This window comes from Aulonocara stuartgranti (assembly GCF_965226115.1).
Source record: "Aulonocara stuartgranti genome assembly, chromosome: 9".
In the NCBI taxonomy this organism is placed as follows: Eukaryota; Metazoa; Chordata; class Actinopteri; order Cichliformes; family Cichlidae; genus Aulonocara; species Aulonocara stuartgranti.
The window spans coordinates 32,890,120-32,912,397 of NC_138960.1; the positions used below are offsets into that span (position 1 = coordinate 32,890,120).

The 22,278-nt window shown below is 38.9% G+C and overlaps 1 protein-coding gene and 1 long non-coding RNA gene across 3 annotated transcripts; both read right to left on the reverse strand.

Annotated features, from left to right (window-relative positions):
- Positions 1 to 954: 954 nt before the first annotated feature.
- LOC309714470 (uncharacterized protein) lies at positions 955 to 10,557 on the reverse strand. Of its 2 annotated transcripts, none has more exons than XM_082546963.1 (2): positions 10,438 to 10,557; positions 955 to 5,326 (listed from the first exon to the last, which is right to left on the reverse strand). In XM_082546963.1, exon 2 carries the CDS (start codon positions 5,216 to 5,218, stop codon positions 3,122 to 3,124), a length of 2,097 nt encoding a protein of 698 aa, XP_082403089.1. In that variant the 5' UTR covers positions 5,219 to 5,326; positions 10,438 to 10,557; the 3' UTR covers positions 955 to 3,121. The 2 variants fall into 2 exon arrangements, with proteins under 2 accessions (XP_082403089.1, XP_082403088.1); XM_082546962.1 differs by having other exon boundaries at positions 10,317 to 10,557.
- Positions 10,558 to 17,992: 7,435 nt separating this feature from the next.
- LOC309714803 lies at positions 17,993 to 19,088 on the reverse strand. Its single transcript, XR_014279033.1, has 3 exons — positions 18,934 to 19,088; positions 18,574 to 18,653; positions 17,993 to 18,415 (listed from the first exon to the last, which is right to left on the reverse strand). It is a non-coding gene; the product is annotated as an uncharacterized lncRNA (long non-coding RNA).
- Positions 19,089 to 22,278: the final 3,190 nt, after the last annotated feature.

Consider the following 22,278-nt stretch of genomic DNA (forward strand, 5'->3'; position numbering starts at 1 on the left):
TGCCTTAACGTTTGCTGGATCTCTATCAGGATGTCAGGTCTGCAGTCTGAGTGACTGTCTTATAAACTGGCCAATGATGAACTCGAGTCTGAGCATAACACAGATCTCAGCGGGTTTGCATCTTCAATCCACTGGACAGCTAACAGTGTTGAAACCATTTCTCCTGTTTCGACTGAATCATCACTGATCCTTTTCCTTACTTTGATATTAAACTCATATGCCCTTGCTGTATGTGAGTTTATTTTATTCCAGATTCGATTTTTTTTAAAGTAGACCAAACACTTTATTTAAACATTATCCATTTCCTAATTTAGAAAGGAACTCCTGGCTTTAAAGGGTGTGTTGATACTTTTCTTTGTTGTTTTTTCAGGTTGTTGAATGAAGTAGTACCATAAGACATCTTACGTATTAACGTTTGCGGCCATGTGACCTAGAGAATATGAAACAAAGAAAAAATATGTCTGTTAAGTAATACACAATATATAGAGATATACAGTAATATAAAACAAACGTTATTTATATTCTGTTTTAAAGAGATTTTATTCATTTTCCCAAAACCACGTAGAACTATCACAGCAGTTGGGAGATCTTTGTGATGCTTGCCTGATGGGAATTACACCTACATGAAGAGAAATACTGCATCCGAAGTCTGTTTCCCAATCATAATAATTTGACTTCAACTGAGGTTAATGATGATGCTCTACAGGGTTTCATGCTGGGACCATTTCTATTTATATTATCCATGCTTCAGAAGGCATATCATACATGTTCACAAACTTTTAATGCTCATTATTATGTGCTTCTAAATTCAGATAAAACTGAGGACATCGTACTGGATGTAAAATTCTTAGTAACACTGTGACTAACAAGATCCTTACTCTGGATGGCATTGCCTTGAGCCATCAATTGTAGTTATTTGGCACATTATAAATAAAACTGAAGCACACAATCCCATCACACAACATCAACATTTATTTATATACAAAAAGAAAAAAAATGCTTTTTTAACATACAAAAATTGTTACTTAACAATTCATCACCATACGGGACCAAAAACCAATTACGTGGGTACATAGGGTAACCCATAGTGATTCAAGTGATTTCTCAGGGCCTTGGATGGGAGGCCATGCCCAGTCTATGTCATCAATGTTGGGAGAGTCGCCGAAATATTAAAAAAAAAATCTTCAAAGTAAATTAATGTAATTTAAGGTACAGTAAATACATCTTAAATTAAATAAAAAAAACCATTTCACTTTACTGTAAACAAGTTAAATAACCATGGATACAAGTTATTATATTTAATAAAGCAAGCTAGAAACTGAAAATCTAAAAATAAAAGTGAGAATAAATAAACAATACTAAAAAGTAGCCTAAAGAGCAAACTAAAACCCAATTCACAATATTGCAATACAGCTTCAAAACAAAGCAGGAATTTAAAGGTAAATGTGTTTAGCTGCTTCTTTTGGTCAGATTTGTTGAAACAGATTCACTTTATTTAAACTCAGACTGATGTTGAGTTTAAATACTGACATGATGACACTGTCATCATGTCAGTATTCAGCTGTCTTTACAAAAGGTGCGTTTGTGGATTTTTAATCAGAAACTTCCTGCCATAAATAACATGTGAGATCTGCAGTAAAACACAATTTATAAACATTTTTAATTTTATAGAACTTGTTTGAATCAAATCAAGTTTAATTTAATGCAAATTTTTTCAAAGAATTATATTCACTTGTCAGATTTGGTTCATTCCACACAGTCACAACAACTTAACAGAAGAAGTCTAACGTCTGTGACAAAGTGCAAAGTTTCAAAGCAAAAAGTCACTGAAATGACCAGTTTGACTGTGTGAAGCCTAAAATATTGGTCATGCCATTGTTAGTTATATCGTGTTACTGTAAGGTAAAATAACATAAGGAAGCGTACAAAAGCATCGGGCAATTTTAAAACAAAAAACAACACAACTGATGGTCCCAACCCCATAAAGAAGGCAAAACATTTCACCAATGAACCCTGACAGGCACACCTGTGATGTGAAAACCATTTCAGGTGACTACATCATGAAGCTCTCTGAGAGAAGGCCAAGGGTTTACAGCGCTGTCAACAAAGCAAAGGGCTACTTTGAGGAATCTATAGTATAAGACATCCATCCATTCGCTTCCGCTTCTCCTTTTCAGGGTCGCGGGGGGCGCTGGAGCCTATCCCAGCTGTCATAGGGCGAGAGGCGGGGTACACCCTGGACAGGTCGCCAGTCTGTCGCAGGGCCAACACACAGGGACAGACAACCATTCACACTCACATTCACACCTAGTAGCAATTTGGATTATCCAATTAACCTATCCCCACAAACTGCATGTCTTTGGACGGTGGGAGGAAGCCAGAGAGAACCCACGCAAACACGGGGAGAACATGCAAACTCCACACAGAAAGACCCCGGCCTGATGGTGGAATTGAACTCAGGACCTTCTTGCTGTGAGGCAACAGTGCTAACCACCGTGCCACCGTGCTGCCCTAGTATAAGACATATTCAGATAATTTTTTTCTTTTCTTTGCTACATGACTCCATATGTTTTGCTTAATATATTTGATGTCTTCAGTATGCATCTACAATGTAGAAAGTAGTAAAACTAAAGAAAAACCATTAAATGAGAATGTGTGTCCAAATTTTGACTGGTTGTGTATATTTAAAGTGTGTTATCAAATAATTTTCAGACCAACAAACTGTTTTTTGTTTTTACCTCTTAAAATATTTGCCACCATATGCTGACCCTACACATATGGTCTTGTAATCGGAAGGTTGCCGGTTCGAGCCCCGGCTCCGACAGTCTCGGTCGTTGTGTCCTTGGGCAAGACACTTCACCCGTTGCCTACTGGTGGTGGTCAGAGGGCCCGGTGGCGCCAGTGTCCGGCAGCCTCGCCTCTGTCAGTGCGCCCCAGGGTGGCTGTGGCTACAATGTAGCTGCCATCACCAGTGTGTGAATGGATGGATGACTGGATGTGTGAAGTGCTTTGGGGTCCTTAGGGGCTAGTAAAGCGCTATAAATACAGGCAATTTTACCATTTACACACATGCAGGTAATTGCTTCACTTTCTCCCCACAAATGCTACAAAAAAAATCTGTTCAGTTTAACCTGAGGTGCTCAAAGAGGGTTTTGTCAAGCTCACGGAGAAAGTTAATCAACTCTGAACTGGCATCATCACCTTTACTCCTCACAGTGTCGATAACAAAACGAGCCTTTTCCCCTCTGTTTTTCATCGCATCTGCTGCCTCCCTCTCTGCATCAGTTATCACCTTTTTCTCCAGCAGTTTGTCGATCAGGCTGTTGAGATTAGGTTCTGATATCCCTTCAATGAAGCAGCTTCGTGTGTTTAACAGCCTCTCAGAAGGAGAAAGATTTATAGTTCCCACTGTAGGGGAGAAAATACATAGATCTCTTTCCCAAACACAGGTGGAGCTGCTCTTCTCTTTCAGACTCAGGCTAATATCTCTGAAGACTATTCTTAAAATCACCTGGAAAGATGTGAAGTAACTGTCGCGGTACTCATCATCAAAATCTATCTCTTTTGGTTGAACTTTAATCAGATCATCCTCAGGAACAGTGGACAGAGTGTAAACCTGCTTTGGATGCAGTTTGCAGTGAGGAGATGTATCTATGTACCTCTCATCCCCATTTAGTTTCCTCCTGGTGCGCTGTACATCACGGATCACGATGTTCCTTGGAAGCAACAACACACTGAGGATGGATCTGGGATCAGGATCAACTGGGGGTTTGTAGAAGAGCAGAACCAAAGCTTGGACTGGGTCAGGAGGAGAGTCTTCATCCTTCACATTACCAAAACCAGAAAACCCTGTGATGTTTATAACAACGTGACTTTCCGTTATCCGCTGAGGGGTGATAAACTCGATGCCCTCCTCCTTCACATGAGCGACCTGCAAGAACTGACCTCCACCTGTGGAGATGAGCTCACAGTGTGGGAGACAAAGCTGACACACAGACTGCTGCTGACATTTGATGTCAAACAGGGGTCCTGCAGGCTTCTTGTGGTGTTGGGCCAGCAGCCTCCTGTTCCAAGGGACAGTCCTGTAAACCACGTCTCCTTCTGCCTTCATTAAAAACACCAGGCCAGTCACACTGCACTGGTACAGGCCTGGACAGGAGCACTGGAACGTGTAGTTTTCATCATCAGACTCATCAGTGATAACTGGTGTAAACTCATTTAACAGCATATCAGGTGAGCTGTTTACTTGTGTAAAGTTGTTCTTTGCACGGGGTATTTTGCTCAGTGAGACCATGCTGTGAGAACAAGGCAAGAGGCAGGATCTGCTGGACAGCCCACTAGATCCAGATGTTCCTCGAAGTTTATAATCGTCTGGCATGGTTTCAGACTTCAAAACACTGTGTGTCACGATTTCTTCACTCTCAGGACTTGCAGTGCTGCTACCTGCTGCTGATTCGTCAACAAAAGAGGTCACAGAGAGGGAGCAGGAAGGAGGATATTTAGAGTGGCTTGATTTTGGATTTTGGAGCTGATTAACTTTCAGCCCATCACCTGGAGTGTTAGAGAGGAAGCTTCCTGTTATTTCTGTCTGTGTTTGCTTGTCTTCAACATGAGGAATTAACCAAGAACTAAACTTACTCCTTTGTCTGAACATTTTTTTCCTAGATTGTAGGTCACGATGATCAAACTTTTCTTGTTCCATTGCTTCAGTGCTTGCTGTTGAAGTCCTAGTGGAGGGGATCAATGGATACTTCCAAGCAAAGTTATTCATTTCTGATTCTTTTTGTTCTTTTTTTTTTAGATTGTAATCGTGATCAAACATTGGTTCTGAAAGTAAGCTTTCGGTCTTTTCTTTTTCACTTGGCTTGTTTTTACCATAAAGGATTAAATCTTCCAACAGACCTGTTTTGTTTGTCTTATTTCTTCTCTTTTCCTTCATTACACACTTTTTTCGACAATCTCTCTCTGACAAAGTAGTTAGTTCAGCTCTTAATATTCTATTCTGTGCTGGATTGTACATGTTATACTGCTCGCTGTCATGCATCAAGGGAGTGAAAGTCTCACCAATTCCCAAACATCTGCCTTGTCGCAATTCTAACTCTCTATAACGTCCAGAGATCTCTGAATGATGCATACTAACATCTGTGTCTTCTTTTTCTTCAGTGCTTTCACTCCCACTACTTTCGCTCCTTGATGTTGTGTTTAATGGTCTATCCATTTCTCCAGTAACACTGCGTTTCGTCTCGTCTTGGTTTTCACTGCTTCCTGTCAGATGTTTTGAATTATTCCCTCATGACCTTTTTTTCGCTCTTCTAGTTTTCCCCTGCTGAAAAACAGAATAAAAAAAACAAACAAACAATTAAAACCCTTATAAAATAATCAGTGCTTCATGGTTTCAAACACAGTTCCTTTGTGTTTATTTTAATGTTACAATGGTAAATGTTTGAATAACTGTAATCCTGAAAGAAATAAACATCAATATCAATCTGACACAATACTGCAACAATGTGACAGTTACAGCTGAGAGTCTGAATGGCATGTGCCGTCCTGCTTAAACTGCAAGCAGTTTAGCTGGTTCTTGTATTTCCACAGCACCGATCAGTTGTCAGTTTTAAATGCAGATTTCCTCTGGTGATGACCTGTTTATGTAAGAAGAGGAACAGTTTTACTGTTAAATTTTCCTTTTGTTTTTGCATTTTGGCTTATATTTGTTAGAAACACCATAAAAGTCAGTATTAGGGCTCTAGCAGGGCCTCCTGAAACTACTGTTGTGTGGGTGTGGGTGTGGTGGTCTCTCTCCGCCTCCTCCTCTCTTGCTCCACCCCTCTGTCTCTCCCTCTCGCTCTTCTCTCTCCCCAGGACACAGCTGCTGTTCATTGGCCTCATTTACCACCTGGGCCCAGTCAGCAATCACCTCTCTGAGGTCACATAAGCTGGGGATGAACTGGATGAGGGAGGGGAATTTCTCTGGTGTTTCTTTATTGTGTTTTAGGTGTTGAAAGAGGTCCTACTGTGTGATTGTCCTGCCTGTGGTGTTGAGCTGTAGGAGCAGTGGGGAGAGTAGCTGCTTCATGTGAGTAGTGTGGGCTCGTGGGCCTCAACAGCAGCAGCAGTGGAACTTCCTGCTGCTAGTGACAGGGTGGGCTTGTGGGCCCCCGGAAGTGCCTCCTCGTGGTGTGGAGTTTTTTGTTTGGTTGTTGTTGCGACCTTTTTCTAGTGTTATTGGTAAAACAGCATTGCCGGTTGTTTATGTTAAGATTATCTATAATAAAAACTGTTTTGTTTACTAAACACTTCTGTCTGTTTTCCTTTCACTCTGTTCTGGACCCATTTGTTACCGGTCCCCACACTCGCACCTCTTCGTGGGGATGTAACAGTCAGAAAAACCTTCAAAGCTCTAGCAAAACATTTGTATGAAAAGAAGCTATAGCCTGAGGTTTCGTGTCATTTGTAGTGAAGTTAGGTTAAAGACAAGTCTCAATCTTTAGCAGTGTCAGCACATAGTTTCTTTACAGCCTGTCTGACAATAAAAACAAACAAAACCAAAACCCCATCACCTTTGTCAAGGAAAGGTGTTTAGGATGATTCATAAAGAATTTTCAAAAAAGGAGCGAGGCGCTGAGAAACTAAACAACCTTGCTTTAGTCTCCTGAACAATGTGACACTGGATCTTGCAGCATTCCATTATATCAAAGGTGGACCACAAAATGTGCATCTTAAGTCACCAGAAAGTGATCCACCCCTACTGTTTGAGGTTGTTTAAATGAGAACAGCCCTGTGAAAAAAAATTCTTCAGTACAAAGATCTATTTTAAATAAGAAACATTAGGGTCAGATTTACCAACAGCGCAGGGCCTTTTCTTGTAGCTAAAGCTGCTGGATTTACTGATAAGACTTAGGCTACGTTCACACTGCAGGCGAAAGTGCATAAATCGATTATAAAAACCCACCCCTATATAGCACATTTTAAAACGGAACGTTTGCCCAAAGTGCTGTACAGAAACAAAGGGGTAAAACACAAGACAAAACCACTGACACTCACAAAAACACATAATACACACATAAATATATCAACTCACACCAGTCTAAAAACTATTGAAAAAAGGTGAGTTCTCAAAAGTGACTTAAAAACAGGAAGCGAAGATGCCTGTCTAATAGCAGCATATTCCAAAGTTTGGGAGCCATAATTGAAAAACCATTCTCCTAAGTTTCAGCCTAGTTTTCAGAACAACCAAAAGCAGCCCAACAGCTGACCTAGGGCCTGCGAAGGAATACAAGGCTGAAGTACCTCTGAAAGCTATGGTGGAGAAAGCCCATTCATGGCATTTATAAACCAGCGTTAGGACTTTGAAATTAATTCTATCATAAACAGGAAGCCAATGAAGAGCGGACAGGCATGTTTGTGCCTGTGGGTACCAGTCAAGAGGCGGGCAGCAGCATTTTGAACAAGCTGAAGATGTGCAAGAGATCCTTGACTGACTCCAACATAAAGTAGTCTACATTACCATAGTCAAAGCGAGTTGAAATAAAGGCATGTATTACTTTCTGCATGTCATGTCTTGACAAAACTGGCGTCAGTTTTGTCATTTGCCTTCACTGGAAAAAGCTTTTTTTTTGACACAGAACTAACATGTTTATTCAATTTAAAGTCCGAGTCCATAATGACTCCCAGATTTGTGACATCATGTTTGATAAATGACCCAAGCGGCAGGGGCGGATCTAGAAGGGTGGCATGGGGTGGCAAGTGCCACCCTAAAATGATCCCTTGCCACCCCAAGTGCCACCCCAGTTTTGCATATGACAGTGTTGTTTATTAAAATAAGATAGCATTAACAGTTTGAGCGTAGTTACAGTCAACAGTGAATATAAATGCTAAAACTGAATATATTGGATCGTGTTCCCCCCCTTCACCAGTAACAAATGGTTCAGCCCACAGCAGGACCGGCTTTTTTCTTGTTTTCAGTAGCCAGCGATGCTTATGATTGTGCCAGAGCACATTTTGAATAACACCATGGGAATTTCGGATTTCACACAGGTGGTCGGTTGTTACACTCTGGAAATGGAAGCAAGGTGAGTGTTATTAACCCTCTGTGGTCCACGGACACGCTGCACCTCCAGATCACATGACTGATGTAAGCTGACACAGCAACAAGCTGCTGCCATGCTGAGTCTCTATTTCAGCCCATATTGAAAGTTCGGACTTCAAAGTTTTTTAATTTTAATTACAGGTCAGTAAATCCAGAGTTATGATCATATATATCAGCCACGCTTTTTTTCTAAATACTGTCGTCACGTTTTTGTGTGTGTGTGAGTTTTAAGCATTTTCTAAGGACAGCGCAAAAACAGTAAAGAAAGGGAAAAAAGCTTTCCTATCGGGGGAAAAACGTACCATGTCGACCAATTTTTTTAAAAAAAGGCAACACGTAGGATTTGGTTGTTTAGGAAGAGGGAGAGTTTTGGGAGCAACGGCAGCGAGACAGAGTGAGAGAGAGAGAGAGAGAGAGAGGGTTTTTAGATGTGGGAGATTTGTGACGTTTAGTGTGGAGTGTTTACTTAGTGTGTTGTGCTGTCTTGTGTAGTTGTTCTGTTGTGTAGTCGTTTTGTTTTGTGTGTCAGTGAGGGCACTAATGAATGTCACAAAGGCACATTTGCAATGTAAACACTGCCACTAAGGAGAAAACCAGCGGAGTGATACACCTCCTGTTGTCAGGCCTGCAGGTTTGTCCCTGTGCTGTTCTCCTCTGTCTGTGGACAAACTTTTTTTTTTACTGCCACACATCATTTGTGGAGCATCTTATTGAGACACCTGATTGTTCTCTCATTTTAGTTTTAGTAATACTTTTAAATGGTTGTACAAAATGGAAAAAAAAAAACCAGCAGGTGTATTGGCTGCATTTTTAGATAAATAGTTGTATATGTTTACAAAATGTACAATTTATATTTGCATTTCAAGTTATAAAAATTTACTCAACGTGTCTGTGTGGTTTTTTTTACAGTAAAAAAAATACTACTAGGATTTTAAGTTCTTTGTGTGATTTCAGATCAGTAATACTAATGCAGTATGTCAGTGAAAAAAACAACTAAATTCAGTTGAGCTGAAAAGATACCAAACAAGGCAAGAGGAAAAAAAATAAAATGAAACAATTTGAGGGTGAAACACAAATGTAAACTGAAAAGGAGTCAAACATGGCCGGTTGTACTTCAAATCTCAGAGGGTTAATCCAACAAATCATGAAAGATTAGTTTTAAATTTTTGTTCATGACAGTGCAGATTTCTGTAATTTTGTGTAATTTAAGCTGTAACAATGTGACTGTTTTCTAACAAAAACTGTGAAACTTAAGTTAGACTTGTGTTTGTAAATGAAGCGTCCCATGTTGTGTAGCTTTCTGGATTTTATACTTATTGGGCTACATATGTATTTATTATACAGGCTGTACAGTACATAATATCAAAACGCACATGTTTTATGTAACTAAAGTGTGTAATTATGTGGGCTACAGACAATAATTAAGTTACAGACTATATTTATATGAAAAACGTGTGTACTTACTGCGTTTGAAACATTTTAACCATATGTAACCACCTGCATATGTGTTGGGGGGGGGGGGGGGGGGGCGCTTTGATTTTGCCACCCCATTTGATTTCTTTGCCACCCTCATGCCACCCTAAGAAAATTTCTCTAGATCCGCCCCTGCCAAGCGGGTTGCATGAGATATTTTTTTTTTAGAAGACGCTGACCATAATCAACTGCAGCAGGCGCTGAAGCTTTAAGCTTCACCAGCTGACCGGCACGTTTACCCCCGCGTCTATGCTTAGGGGCAGGAGCGCACCACGTAGTAAGCAGGAAAGTCTTTCTGATTAGTGGCAAAATATTGAAGATCCAAACGTTTTGGGCGTTCATACACCAGAGTGAGTTGATTTTGGTGGCACAAATTGTAAGAAACAAAACAAACAATAACGCAATTTACAGAGGCAAACGGCAAGCAACACGCACCGGAGCCATCTTGGACCAAAGTCAGCCTTTAGAAGCAGAAACTACAGACCACAGCGAACCGATTTTAAACCGAAACTCTAAACATAACGACCGTATTTCCTAGCCGGGAACTCTGACGTTCAGCTCGACAAGCCGTTAATGGTACTTCATAGTACAGACATCTGCTTTACACTTCCTTGTTTTCCGTTTCTCACTCCAGATCTTAATGTTAGGATTAATCAAGGCCGAATTGAAATAATTAGGTCTACATGTAATCCGTGTAAACAAACCCCAGTTAGACCCTTCCTTCAAGACTTTGATACAATTTCTCTTGTTTCCGTACCTGCTGTTGAAGGTCCCATTTTAAATCCAATCTGGCATTTCCTTATTCGATTCAGATAATTAAATAAATAAATTTAAAAAGTCCTAGTGACTCTATCGACGCTACTCAGGTAAAGACATACACGTTTGTAATCTTTTCCAGTTCTTCAAAAACTCCGGAAATGAATAGTCCCGCCTAGTGATGGCCAAATGAAGCTTTCTGAAGCTTGTATTGAAAACGGTTCATTACTCGGAGCTTTTCAACACAGTCCTCTCAGGTGACATCTGGCGGCCAAAAATATGAAGAGCAGCTTGAATCCACAAAATAAAACCAACTGCTTCATTATGATTGCCCACTCACTCTACAGAGTGGAGTTTTGTCTGATATTGGGCCGCTGTTGTGTTGCTTTGAACGTGTATTTTTGGGGTTAAAAATGTGGTTTATTTGTGTAATAAATAATTTTGACCAGTAAACTCTCCTTGTTTAAACATGCACCATTGTGTGGTCTTTCTTTGCTTTTCACTTCTTGATGTTGGTAAATACAATAACTGGAAAACACCACGTTACATATAATATGCATATAATACTGTACAACACATTATGGAATATGCTTCTGCCGTGAGGTCATGCTTCCATTACTTATGCAATTAATCGCTAGACGGGTGTATTTATAAATAATATTATATTGGGGAAATTTTCCTATACATATTTTTGAACTGGGGGTAGAATTGATTGAGAACTGGAAAGCGATGGCTGAAACTGTTCCTTTTCGTGGAGATAATTTCTCCTGCATTAAGGAAAATCCCTTCACGTGGAACAGAAGAGGCTGGAGTGCAGAGAAACTGGTAGAGATGCAGTTATACAGTCTACCTTATACAAAATGTAGCAAGATATAAAAAAGTTTTATTGATTAAAAAACACACTATATATCAGATTCATATCGGTATCGGCAGATATCCAAATTTATGATATCGTATTTGACATTAAAAAAATGGTATCGTGCCATCTCAACACAGTCATTCAAACCTGTGATTATAAGATGCAAACATAAAACCCAAAAGTTACCTGAATAAATGTCCTATTCAGGGATGAACGGTGCACAACTCTCATACGTGTCAAATAATCCTAAGGTATTATTTGACACTATTACTGATATTATTACTCCTGCTCCACCTGCTGCCATTATTTCTTCTAATGAAGACTGCGAAACATTTCTTTCTTTCTTTCTAGAAAAAATTAGTAATGTAAGGAAAAAATTGTCCCCATCAGCATCTGCATTGTCAGTTCCTATGCCAGCTCGGCCTGTCGTTTCAGAATGCTTTTTACCCGTCTCACTATCAGAGCTGGAAAAAATAGTTAATGCAACAAAAGCATCCTCCTGTTCACTCGACATTTTACCCGCATCGTTATTCCACTCTATTGGTCCCTGTGTGCTCACCATAATTAACACCTCACTGGGATCTGGTAAAGTCCCTGCTTATTTTAAAACTGCTGTTATACACCCCCTGTTAAAAAAGCCTATGCTGGACCCATCTCTCACTAGCAATTACAGACCAATCTCAAAAATACCGTTAATTGCTAAGATATTAGAGAAGGTTGTGGCTAAGCAGCTTACAGCAGTTTTAGACAAACATGATATCTTTGACAAATTTCAGTCTGGCTTTCGTAGAGCTCATTCTACTGAAACAGCCCTTCTTAGAGTTTCCAATGACATTCTGATGCAAAACAATGCAGGAAAGTGTTCTGTTCTTTTAATGTTGGATCTCACGTCAGCCTTTGACACCGTTGACCATTACATTTTGCTTGAAAGGCTGAAATACTGGGTTGGTGTATCTGGGTCTGCCTTAGAGTGGTTCTCCTCGTATCTCTATGAACGATACTTTTCTGTGGCGGTCTCTAAGTACAGGTCATCTTCCACGTCCCTGTCCTATGGTGTGCCACAAGGTTCTGTGCTGGGGCCCTTATTGTTTTTAATATATCTACTTCCTCTCCAGCATATTTTGAGCCCCTTTGAGGACATTTGCTACCACTGCTACGCAGACGACATCCAGCTATATATATCTTTTAAACCTGAAGATGTTTCTAAGCTGCAGATTCTAAATGTGTGCTTAGAAACCATCAAAGGTTGGATGGCTGACAACTTCCTCCAACTTAATGAAAAAAAGACTGAAGTCCTTGTATGTGCTCCAGACAGACATGTACCTGACATAATGAATGCTCTTGGTCCTCTTTCAACATTTGTGAAATCGTCTATCAGGAACCTCGGGGTAACCTTTGATTCTGCTCTTACCCCGGATGTCCACGTTAAATCTCTGGTTTGGTCCTGCGTCTATCATTTAAGAAACATTTCTAAATTGAGCCCCATAGTATCTCATACTGAACTGGAGATTGTTATTCATGCATTCATTTCATCACGATTGGACTACTGTAATTCACTGTTTACATGTCTAAACAAAAACTCCCTGGAGCGTCTGCAGATTGTCCAAAATGCTGCAGCAAGGCTTCTGACAAAAACATCGAAATACTCTCATGTAACACCGTTGCTTATACAGCTGCACTGGCTCTCCGTTGAATTCAGAGTCCATTTTAAGATTCTGGTTCTGACATTTAAGGCTCTTCAAGAACAAGCACCAGCGTACATCATTGAACTTTTACAGCCCTATGCCCCTAGTAGGTCCCTGAGGTCTTGTGATCAGGGCCTACTTTGTTATTCAGTATACACGACTGAAAACCAAGGGTGATAGAGCTTTTGCTACTGTGGCTGCCAGACTGTGGAATTCTCTTCCTCAGAACTTAAGATCTGCAGACTCAGTGATTACTTTTAAAAAACAGCTAAAAACACATCTTTTTAAAATTGCATTTTGTTAACTTTTGACTGTTTTTGTTTTATACCTTGTGAAGCACTTTGTGATCTTTTATCTATAAATGTGCTATATAAATAAAATTTTACTTACTTACTTACTTACACAAGTTTCCAGAAACCTCCTGATGAACTCAAATTTCAAGTGTATTTCATCACAACTGTAAGAAGAGCAAAGCACAATGCTTACAGATTTAATATGTGTGGAGCTTAAAACTTCAACTTACACCCCACTGTGTAACTTTGTGTGGGGTGCAGCTGAATTTCAGACAGCTGTTTAGTACCACATAGTGATTCACAAGTGTTTCTAAAGGCAGACATTTGAGTTAGCTGCTTGATTTTATACAGGTGCGAAGCAAAATCAAGTAAAATCACAAAAACAAAATCAGATTATGTAAACTACACTTATCTAACTAACCTACTCTGAGTTAATGCAGATTCTGTTCTTATCTTTGGTGAGGAGAGGATGGAGAAAGGATGAGCACTACTTGACTCAAAGATGAGCTCATCATATGTTGATGATAATCACCCAACAGGAAAGCAGCTGCCATTCAGTGGAAATCAATTCACATGTTGGCCTATGGGGGGAGCCATAGGCCAACATGTGGACAAACAGTTGAAAGTTCAAGCAGAACTTTCAACTGTGAACCTCTTAGATCCAATCTTCTGAACTGCTCATCTCACAGAAGACAAAAGTGAAGAACCCAGAATCTCTTCTTTACCTCAATTTTATACCTGCTTACACTTTCTCACGCTTCCATCACTGAAGATCACATCTAATCATTCACTGTCCACACACAACTTATCTATTTGTCTCTGTCCAACTTACAAAATTTAACACAAACTTTTAATTAAGTTCAGTACATTTTCTTTGTGATCATTTTTATTAATAGATTTGTTTATTTTTGTTTATTTTCTATATACTCAGCAGGAATGTTGAGTTGAAATCAGCAGCTGTGCACGATTCTTCAGCTCGATGTGGGCTAATTGTGTCAAGATGGCCGAGCGGTCGAAGGAGCTGCTTTCAGGTCGCAGTCTCCCCTGGAGGCGTGGGTTCATATCTCACTCCTGACATTGAGTCTTCACCTTTGCTGTCAAATTCCTGGCCTGGAGTAAGTCCACCCTTGCTGATACCAGTGAAACTGTTCCAGTACATGAAATACTTCACTTTAAGGTAAACTGGACAAGATGAACAGTTGTTTCTGTTTGTCACATGATGTACAAAGATCAGTCTGTCTGCACAGAAAATCTGCTGGAGCTCAAAATGTACAAATGTACACGACTTAGTTTAAAGTGAGTGATTCCCTCAGGTAGACTGGAACTTAGAGTTCCCCCACGAGTCTGAGCTCAGAGATTAAATAATGTCACTGTAATGGAGCGAGAAAGGCAGCAATGTTACATCACACATTTCTGATAGTGAATCTGATACTAAAATATCAGAACATAAGTCTACTCAAAGAGCTGTGTGCCACGTAAACTGTTTGATAACTCAGGGGTTTTATGTAAGACATATAATATTTTGTGTAAACAGAGACATGATGCAGCTTTGTGTTTACGTGAAACTTTCTGAAATCTTTACATTTTTTATATAAGAATTTAAATGAATTAAGTGAAATGTCAGAAAAGTGGAGAACATGAAAGCTTTTCACCAACAATATGATTATACGTAACAGCAGATGACATAGTCTTTCCTTAGTTTCATTCATAAGTCACATGATTGTTTTTTTCACTGTGAAAATAAAAACGAAAATATATGTCAATATTGCGCTTCTTTATTTTTCTGTTATTTCCTCAAATGAAATGATAAAAGTGTCTGTAAAACTTTTATCATTTTTTAATTCATCAAGCAAAATTGTCAAACTTCAAAAACGCATCATGTTGGGCGATGATGGTGGTGGTTGTTGTTATTTTGTACACCTTTGTAGACTTATTACTGGAGACTCTCACAACCTCTCCACACTTGTTCATCAGACTTGATGTTTTTGAACAATTGCATAATTTTCTCCTAAAATATCAGAGAGAGACTGCCATGTCCCACCGGGAGGAGGCCCCGGGGCAGACCCAGGACACGCTGGAGAGATTATATCTCTCGGCTGGCCTGGGAACGCCTTGGTGTTTCCCCGGATAAGCTGGAGGAGGTGGCTGGGGAGAGGGAGGTCTGGGCTTCTCTGCCTGGGCTGCTGCCCTCGTGACCCAGGATAAGCGGAAGAAAATGGATGGATGGGTTTCATTCAGGTTTTGTGAAGGGATTATGTTCTTGTTCTATATTGGTTTTCTTCATTTCTGTATTATGTTATTTTGGCAATTTGGAGTGTCTGTTATTTGAGCGTTCATCTGATAACCAGTAGAAGGCAGCAGGTGGGAGAAGTTCATAGTTTTATTTAGGAGTTGAAGCTGAATCAAAACTGCTTTCAGGCTCTGCGGGGGTTTAAGTGTTAATGGGACACTTTGAAGTCTTCTTGGCAAAGTTGAGATCACATCTAACGAGGCAGAGAAATAATTTCAGAGATGACCTGGAGCAGCGTTTAGCTGTGTGTCTGATATAAATTGTGTTATTTAACTGTTTCTTCTCGTTGTAAGTTCAGTGTTGATGCACATTTTGATTCACTTGTGCAGTGATCTGATTGATGAGATCTGTTAAGCTGGGAAAATTGAGCCTGGTTGGTGTTGGTGGCAGGCAGTTGGTGTGAACGGCTGCATGAAGAACAGACAAATAATTTTGTAAAGTTTGGAAGTAAATTTATATGTCATTTAATACACAACGGAGTGTTTATGAGGATTACAGAGCTAGTTATGTAACCATTTTATTTTTACATTTGATGGTTACATGTTTTGATATTTACATATTTACATATTCGAATGTTTACACATGCACTTTCAAAGCAGTAATAAGTACGTACTGAATGCTGCAGTTACCTGAGTCTAGGATTTCCTGGCTTCTGATTGGCTAGCGAAGTCTCATGGGGGCTGCACACAGGAAGTGTTGTTTTTGTTGTGTGGAGATTAAAGGTGCTGCTAAGAAAGTTATCCATCTTCATCTTGCTGTTTCTAATAGTTCAGAGAGATTCAGAGCCACATAACGAACCGTCATGTTGCATTTTTAACACCTGAAATGTTCACATTGGTCGAACGTGTGAAGGCCTTCAGTGTCATTGTGAGGAAACTCAGCCAAACTTCATTACATGCACAAGTAATTTATTTTCATTCTTTCTTTTTAATTACAGGGCGATCGATTCAGATAGACAATACATAGCATTTAGTACTCAAAAAAAGTTGGATTCAAGTCAAATTTACGGTGAACACTGAATCATAAAGTGAACAAATCTTTAGCAAATATAAAATATTTTAAGACTTGACAACAATAAGCAATCACATCAGATCATTTTGGGCCAACAAGATCAAATTCCTGCTGTTTGTTTTAGCCTCATTAAAAAAAAATCCACAAATACACAACAGAGATGGATCAAATATATACAGATACATCTGGAAATTACTGCACAATAACAATTTTAGTTTATTTTTTTAGCTAAAACACATTAAAGTTGCAAATATGTGTTTAATATGAGGTTAAAGTGCAGACATTTACTTTAAAAAAAACTAAAATAATGGATTAACTGTTGGAAATCTTTTTTATAATCTTGTATTTCACATCAACAATTCTGTTAAAAGCTGTTTCAAATTATGAAGATAAAATGTGGTTTGTGTTTGCACTTTTTTTACTCACTACATCCAGTCAAAGGAAATCTCAGTTTAAACTAAAGATATTATTATTATATGTTAATTGTTGTAATCAGCCATGTAACATTAATATTAATAGCCAGTTTCAGTCTAGAGAAAAAGGTTGGATTCAACTTTGCTTAAAGATCAAAAAGAGCTGGAGCAGTCCTATTTCGATCAAACTAAGATGTTGATGTTTGTAACTGAAGCCTGAAGACAAATTCAGCAAAATTTACCAGATGCCTCAAATCAGCCCAGTGTACTCACAGAAGAAGGAGTCAAGTTCCCACAGAGACTCAATCATCTGTGAAGTAACACGTTCACCTTTGTTTCTCACAGTGTCGATAACAAAACGAGCTCTGTCTCTTCTGTTTTGTATTACGATTGCTTCCTCCCTCTCAGCATCAGTTATCACTCTTTCCTCCAGCAGTTTGTCCATCAGACTGCTGAGAACAGGTCCTGATATCCCTTTAATAATGGAGCTCCGTACATTTAACAGCTTCTCATTTGGAGGGAGACTCAATGTTCTCACTCTGTTGGGCAAAAGACAAACCTCACTTTTCCAGACACAGCTGGAGCTGCTCTGGTGTGTCAGACTCAGGTTAACATCTGTAATGACTCTGTTGAAAATCACCTGGAATGATGCAACTGAGCTGTTAAAATACTCTCCATGAAACTCTGCTTCATTTGGTTGAACTACAATCAGGTCATCATCAGGAGCAGTGGACAGAGTGTAAACCTGCTTTGGAAATAGACTACATCTCGAAGGTATGTCTATATACATCTCTTCACCATTTAATTCCCTCCTGGTACGCTTAACATGACGAATCACTACATTCCTCGGCACCAACAACACACTGAGGACAGACCTGGGATGAGGATCAACTGGGGGTTTGTAGAAGAGCAGAACCAACGCTTGGATTGGGTCAGGGGGAGAGTTGTCATCTCTGACAATACCATAACCAGAAAACCCTGTGATGTTTATAACAACGTGCGTTGTTATAAACATCAAAAAACAAACAAAAACAAAAAAACAAAAAAAAACAACAACGTGCGTGAGTTTCTGTTATCTGCAGAGGGGTGATAAACTCGATATCTTCAAGGTTATCCACATGAGCGACCTGCAAGAACTGACCTCCACCTGTGGAGATGAGCTCACAGTGTGGGAGACAAAGCTGACGCACAGACTGCTGCTGACATTTGATGTCAAACAGGGGTCCTGCAGGCTTCTTGTGGTGTTGGGCCAGCAGCCTCCTGTTCCAAGGGACAGTCCTGTAAACCACGTCTCCTTCTGCCTTCATTAAAAACACCAGGCCGGTCACACTGCACTGGTACAGGCCTGCACTGGAGCACTGGAACCGGTAGGTTTCATGATCAGACTCATCAGCAGTGATGATAGGTGTAAACTCTTCAAAGCAGCTTTGTGGCTTCATGTCACGTGAACTTGCTGCTTGTGTTAAATCCTTCTTTAATGTTGTTCTCAGTGACGGCAAGTCCTTAGAGCGATTCACAGAGTTGGATATTTCACTCGGCTCATGGAAATCTGCAGAGAAATAAAATAGAGGATTCAATGACAGTGGGACAGTTTGTAGATGGGACGCAAGAGGGCAAATCAGCCATCTGGAACAATTCCCTCAGAAATCTGCTTTTGGGTCCAGATTTTCCTCATCATCACACAAAGTAATCTCTACACTCTCTTACTTAGACTTGGATCCTCCCGTGCCGATTGGCACATCGGGTGACAAGGGAACGCCATCGAACTCGGTCCGTCGCAGCACTCTCTACCACACAGCAATTTAACAAAATATATGATCAACAACAACAACAACAACAACAACAACAACAACAACAATAATAAACAGAAGAGTTAAACGGTTTCAGTGAAAGAACTCTGTTAAGTTCAATTAAGAGTTAAGAAGTTCATTTCTGGTCTCTGCTGGATATTCTTATTGGAAACAGGAAACTTGTATTGTTTTTATGTGTTTTGTTCATTTATTTATTTTTGCCTAAACCTACATGCAGGACAGACAAGAAAACAAGAAAAACAAAGATCTGACTTACCCAGTGAGTTGTCTATTGGGTTCTCATAACCCAAATCTTTCAAACAGATCGTCAGATGTCTTTTTATTGGATGGATGGATTGGCTGGATCATGTGAGTCCTTTCTCCTTCCCACCTGAATGTCGTGTCATTTGAGAGTTTTTCAGTTTGCTCTAGCAAAACAACTTCCCACAAGTGCCCACAAGATCCGCTGTAAAATCAGAATTTCAGCTGGCTGTGTTTGACCACTGACCAATGGTTTGAAGCAGAAGAATATAGAAGTCTAAATCCACAGCAAACTTTCGAATCATCAGCAGCAGCAAGTAATCTGATCACAGTCTGCACCGAAAATCTGCTGGAGATCACAGTACAAAATGTACACCACGTAGTCTAAAGTGAGTGATTTCTCCAGGCAGACTACGAGTCCAAGGTCATAAATGACCTTAAATAATGTCGCTGGACCGAGGAAGCCAGTGATGTTACATTATTTCTAAAGGCTTCTGAAGGGAATCTGATATTGAAATATCACAACATCACTTCTCAAAGAGCTGTTTACCATTCAGTCATTTAAGTGTTTGATAATTAAGGAGTTTAATTTAAGTGATGTAATATTTTGTGCAAATAGAGACGTGATGCAGCTCTCTGTGTATGTAAATGTTTCTGAAAAGCTTTTTATTGCTTAAATTAGAATTTAGCGTATTAAGTGAAAAACCAGAGTTTTTTTTAAACTCAGTTGTTATTATAATTTACAACATTGCAACTTGTACTTGTCAATGTTCGCAAGTAGGACAGTTACAGGAATAGCAATGCAGAAGTACAGATTAAAATAAAAACTGCAATAGGGGAACACAAAACAATACTAGGAAGCCAAACAAAACAAAACACAAACAAACAAACAAACAAGAAGAAGGAAAAAAAAACCCAAAACTTAATGTAATACTAAATAACATGTGACAATCTTAATAGCCATAAATAAACAAAAAGAAACAGACCTATGCTAAATTATTGAAACAGTAAAGCATGTATGGGTCGCCAACGCTCAGTAAACAATTCTCTCTGAATCCGCAGAGCAGATGTTATTTCCTCCATCTGGTAAATCTTTCTTACTTTATCAAGCCACATATTATATGAAGGTGGGTCAAGATTCAGCCATTTAATGGTGATACACTTTAGTGCTGCTGTAAACAAGATTCTTAAGAGATACTTTTTATCATTTCCCGCAAAACCATTTGGTAAGACTCCTAAAATGGCTCACTGTTGGTCCTTTATTAATGGTTGTTAGAAAACTGTATTGAGAGCTTTATATATGTCATTCCAAAATTATTTTTATTGATGTGTGGATTAAGCATCCACACAATTGAGTTCCTGTTTCTCTTTATACTTTATTCTTATTCTTCCAGTTGCTTCCATACGTTTTTTGGACTTTAACTACTTTCACAATTTTTGTGCTATTTTCACCATTCAAATTTCACAATATTCTGCTATTTCCGGAGATGGGTGCTTTGACTTTAAGTATGACTATTATACTTTTTAAAATATTAAGCTCTTTATGCAATTTTCTGTCCCATTGAAATCAATGGGAAATTTCCAAAATTCTGCTAAAACTTGCTTGTTTTTGAAACTTAACTACTTTGTCATACTTTCATGTAGAACAACTAGTCAAACTTTAAAATGTTCTCAAATTTTTGGGCTATTCATGTATGATTCAGCTTTTTCATATCTGTTACTGTTTTAATCTTATCCCTATTTAAGTTTTCAGCTTCATCTTTATGATTTTTCAGAAAATACATGTGTTGATATGGTTGCTACGCAGGTGGCTTTGAGTGGCCACTGTACCTTTGTGAATCTCCTCTTCATGTCTGAACAACTTCTTGCTACTCGATCAATTTTCACTCAACCCTGACAAATTATACATCAAAACGTAGGTATTTTTGCTGGCTTTCAGAAAATGTCCTCAGACCAACACAAAGTCTGAAAACTCTCCATAGAAAGTCAATGGAGAGTTTGTTCAAAATCACCGCTGCATTTCTGTAATGAGAGGCATTTTCGAATCGTCATATCTCCTTAACGAAGCGAAGTTAAGACATAAGGCTTGTGCCAATATATCTTCAGACACTCCTGACACTCACAATTGAAGAATTCTTTTATCACCTATTACCGTTTTGAGATGAGTTACTTTTGTTTGAGGGTAGGAAATTCGTCCTTCGCTCAGATTTCTTCAGATTTCAGACTCTGGAAATGAGGCACTTTTTTCTCTTGTCATATCTTTTTGATGGATTTCCACAGAGACCTGAAAATTTTCATGACTGTTCACCAAAGCCTGCTGTCTCTTACGGTGAAAGAATGATATCGATACTCCATATAGATTTAGACTTACAATAGGTTGTTTGAGGGCAAGTCAAGGCGGTTTTCGCTTCGCCTCTACTCAGTTATGGTGCATTACAAGTCATATATCTTTAATAATTCATATTTAAATTATCAATGGTCAACACTTGAAGATTTCCCCATCTCTTCTGAACAAAACGGTCTAAGAATGACCGTTCTAGCCCCTATGGTTAGGAAATTATGGCCATTTGTTTGAGGGGAATCCTCAATATGAGAAATAGACAGCAAAAAGCCGGTCTCTCTCTGTGCCTGTGTGTGTAAAAGGGCTGCACTGGTTGACTGGCATAGATCCTGTGTGTGTATGTATGTCCATATTTGTAATTGTGTGTATCTGTTGGCCGGTCTTTCTTGGTGTTGTTTTTTTTAATTCATTTTTATTTCTTTATTTTCTTTTCACAGGCAGACAACAATTAGTTTTCAGGGAACTTAACCATGTTCTGTTTTTTTTTTCAGCTGGTCATTTTACTTTTCTAATCTTTGAACTTAAGTTATTACTATTCTGCTTAATCATAGTATGTAATCTAAATCATATTAATTAAGCTATATCATAGTATTTCTGCTAAATTATAGTATTTTTACTAAATTACATGTTTTTTTTCTAAATATAGCATTTCTGCTATATAATGGTATTTCTGCTATGTTATAATATTTGTGCTAAACCAGAGTATTTGTGCAAAATTATAGTATTCATGGTACATCACAGTGTCTCTGCTAAATCACAGTATTTTTGCTATGTTGTAGTATTTTTCTAAATCATAGTATTTCTGTAATGTTTAAGTATTTTTGGCTAAATATATTATTTCTGTTATCTTATACTATTTCTCCTAAATTCTTGTACTTCTTATAGTTATCATGTTTCTGCTAAGTTACAATATTTCTGCTAAGTTCTGCTACGTTATTGTATTTCTGCCAAGTATCATGTTTCCTCTAAGATATTGCAGTTCTTCTAAGTAATTAAACCTTCGCAAAGTTCTTCGGTTAT

What these genes read in the sequence shown, in the direction of transcription:
- LOC309714470 (XM_082546963.1), bottom strand. Translation starts at nt 5,218, where the DNA reads ATGGATAGACCATTAAACACAACATCAAGGAGCGAAAGTAGTGGGAGT.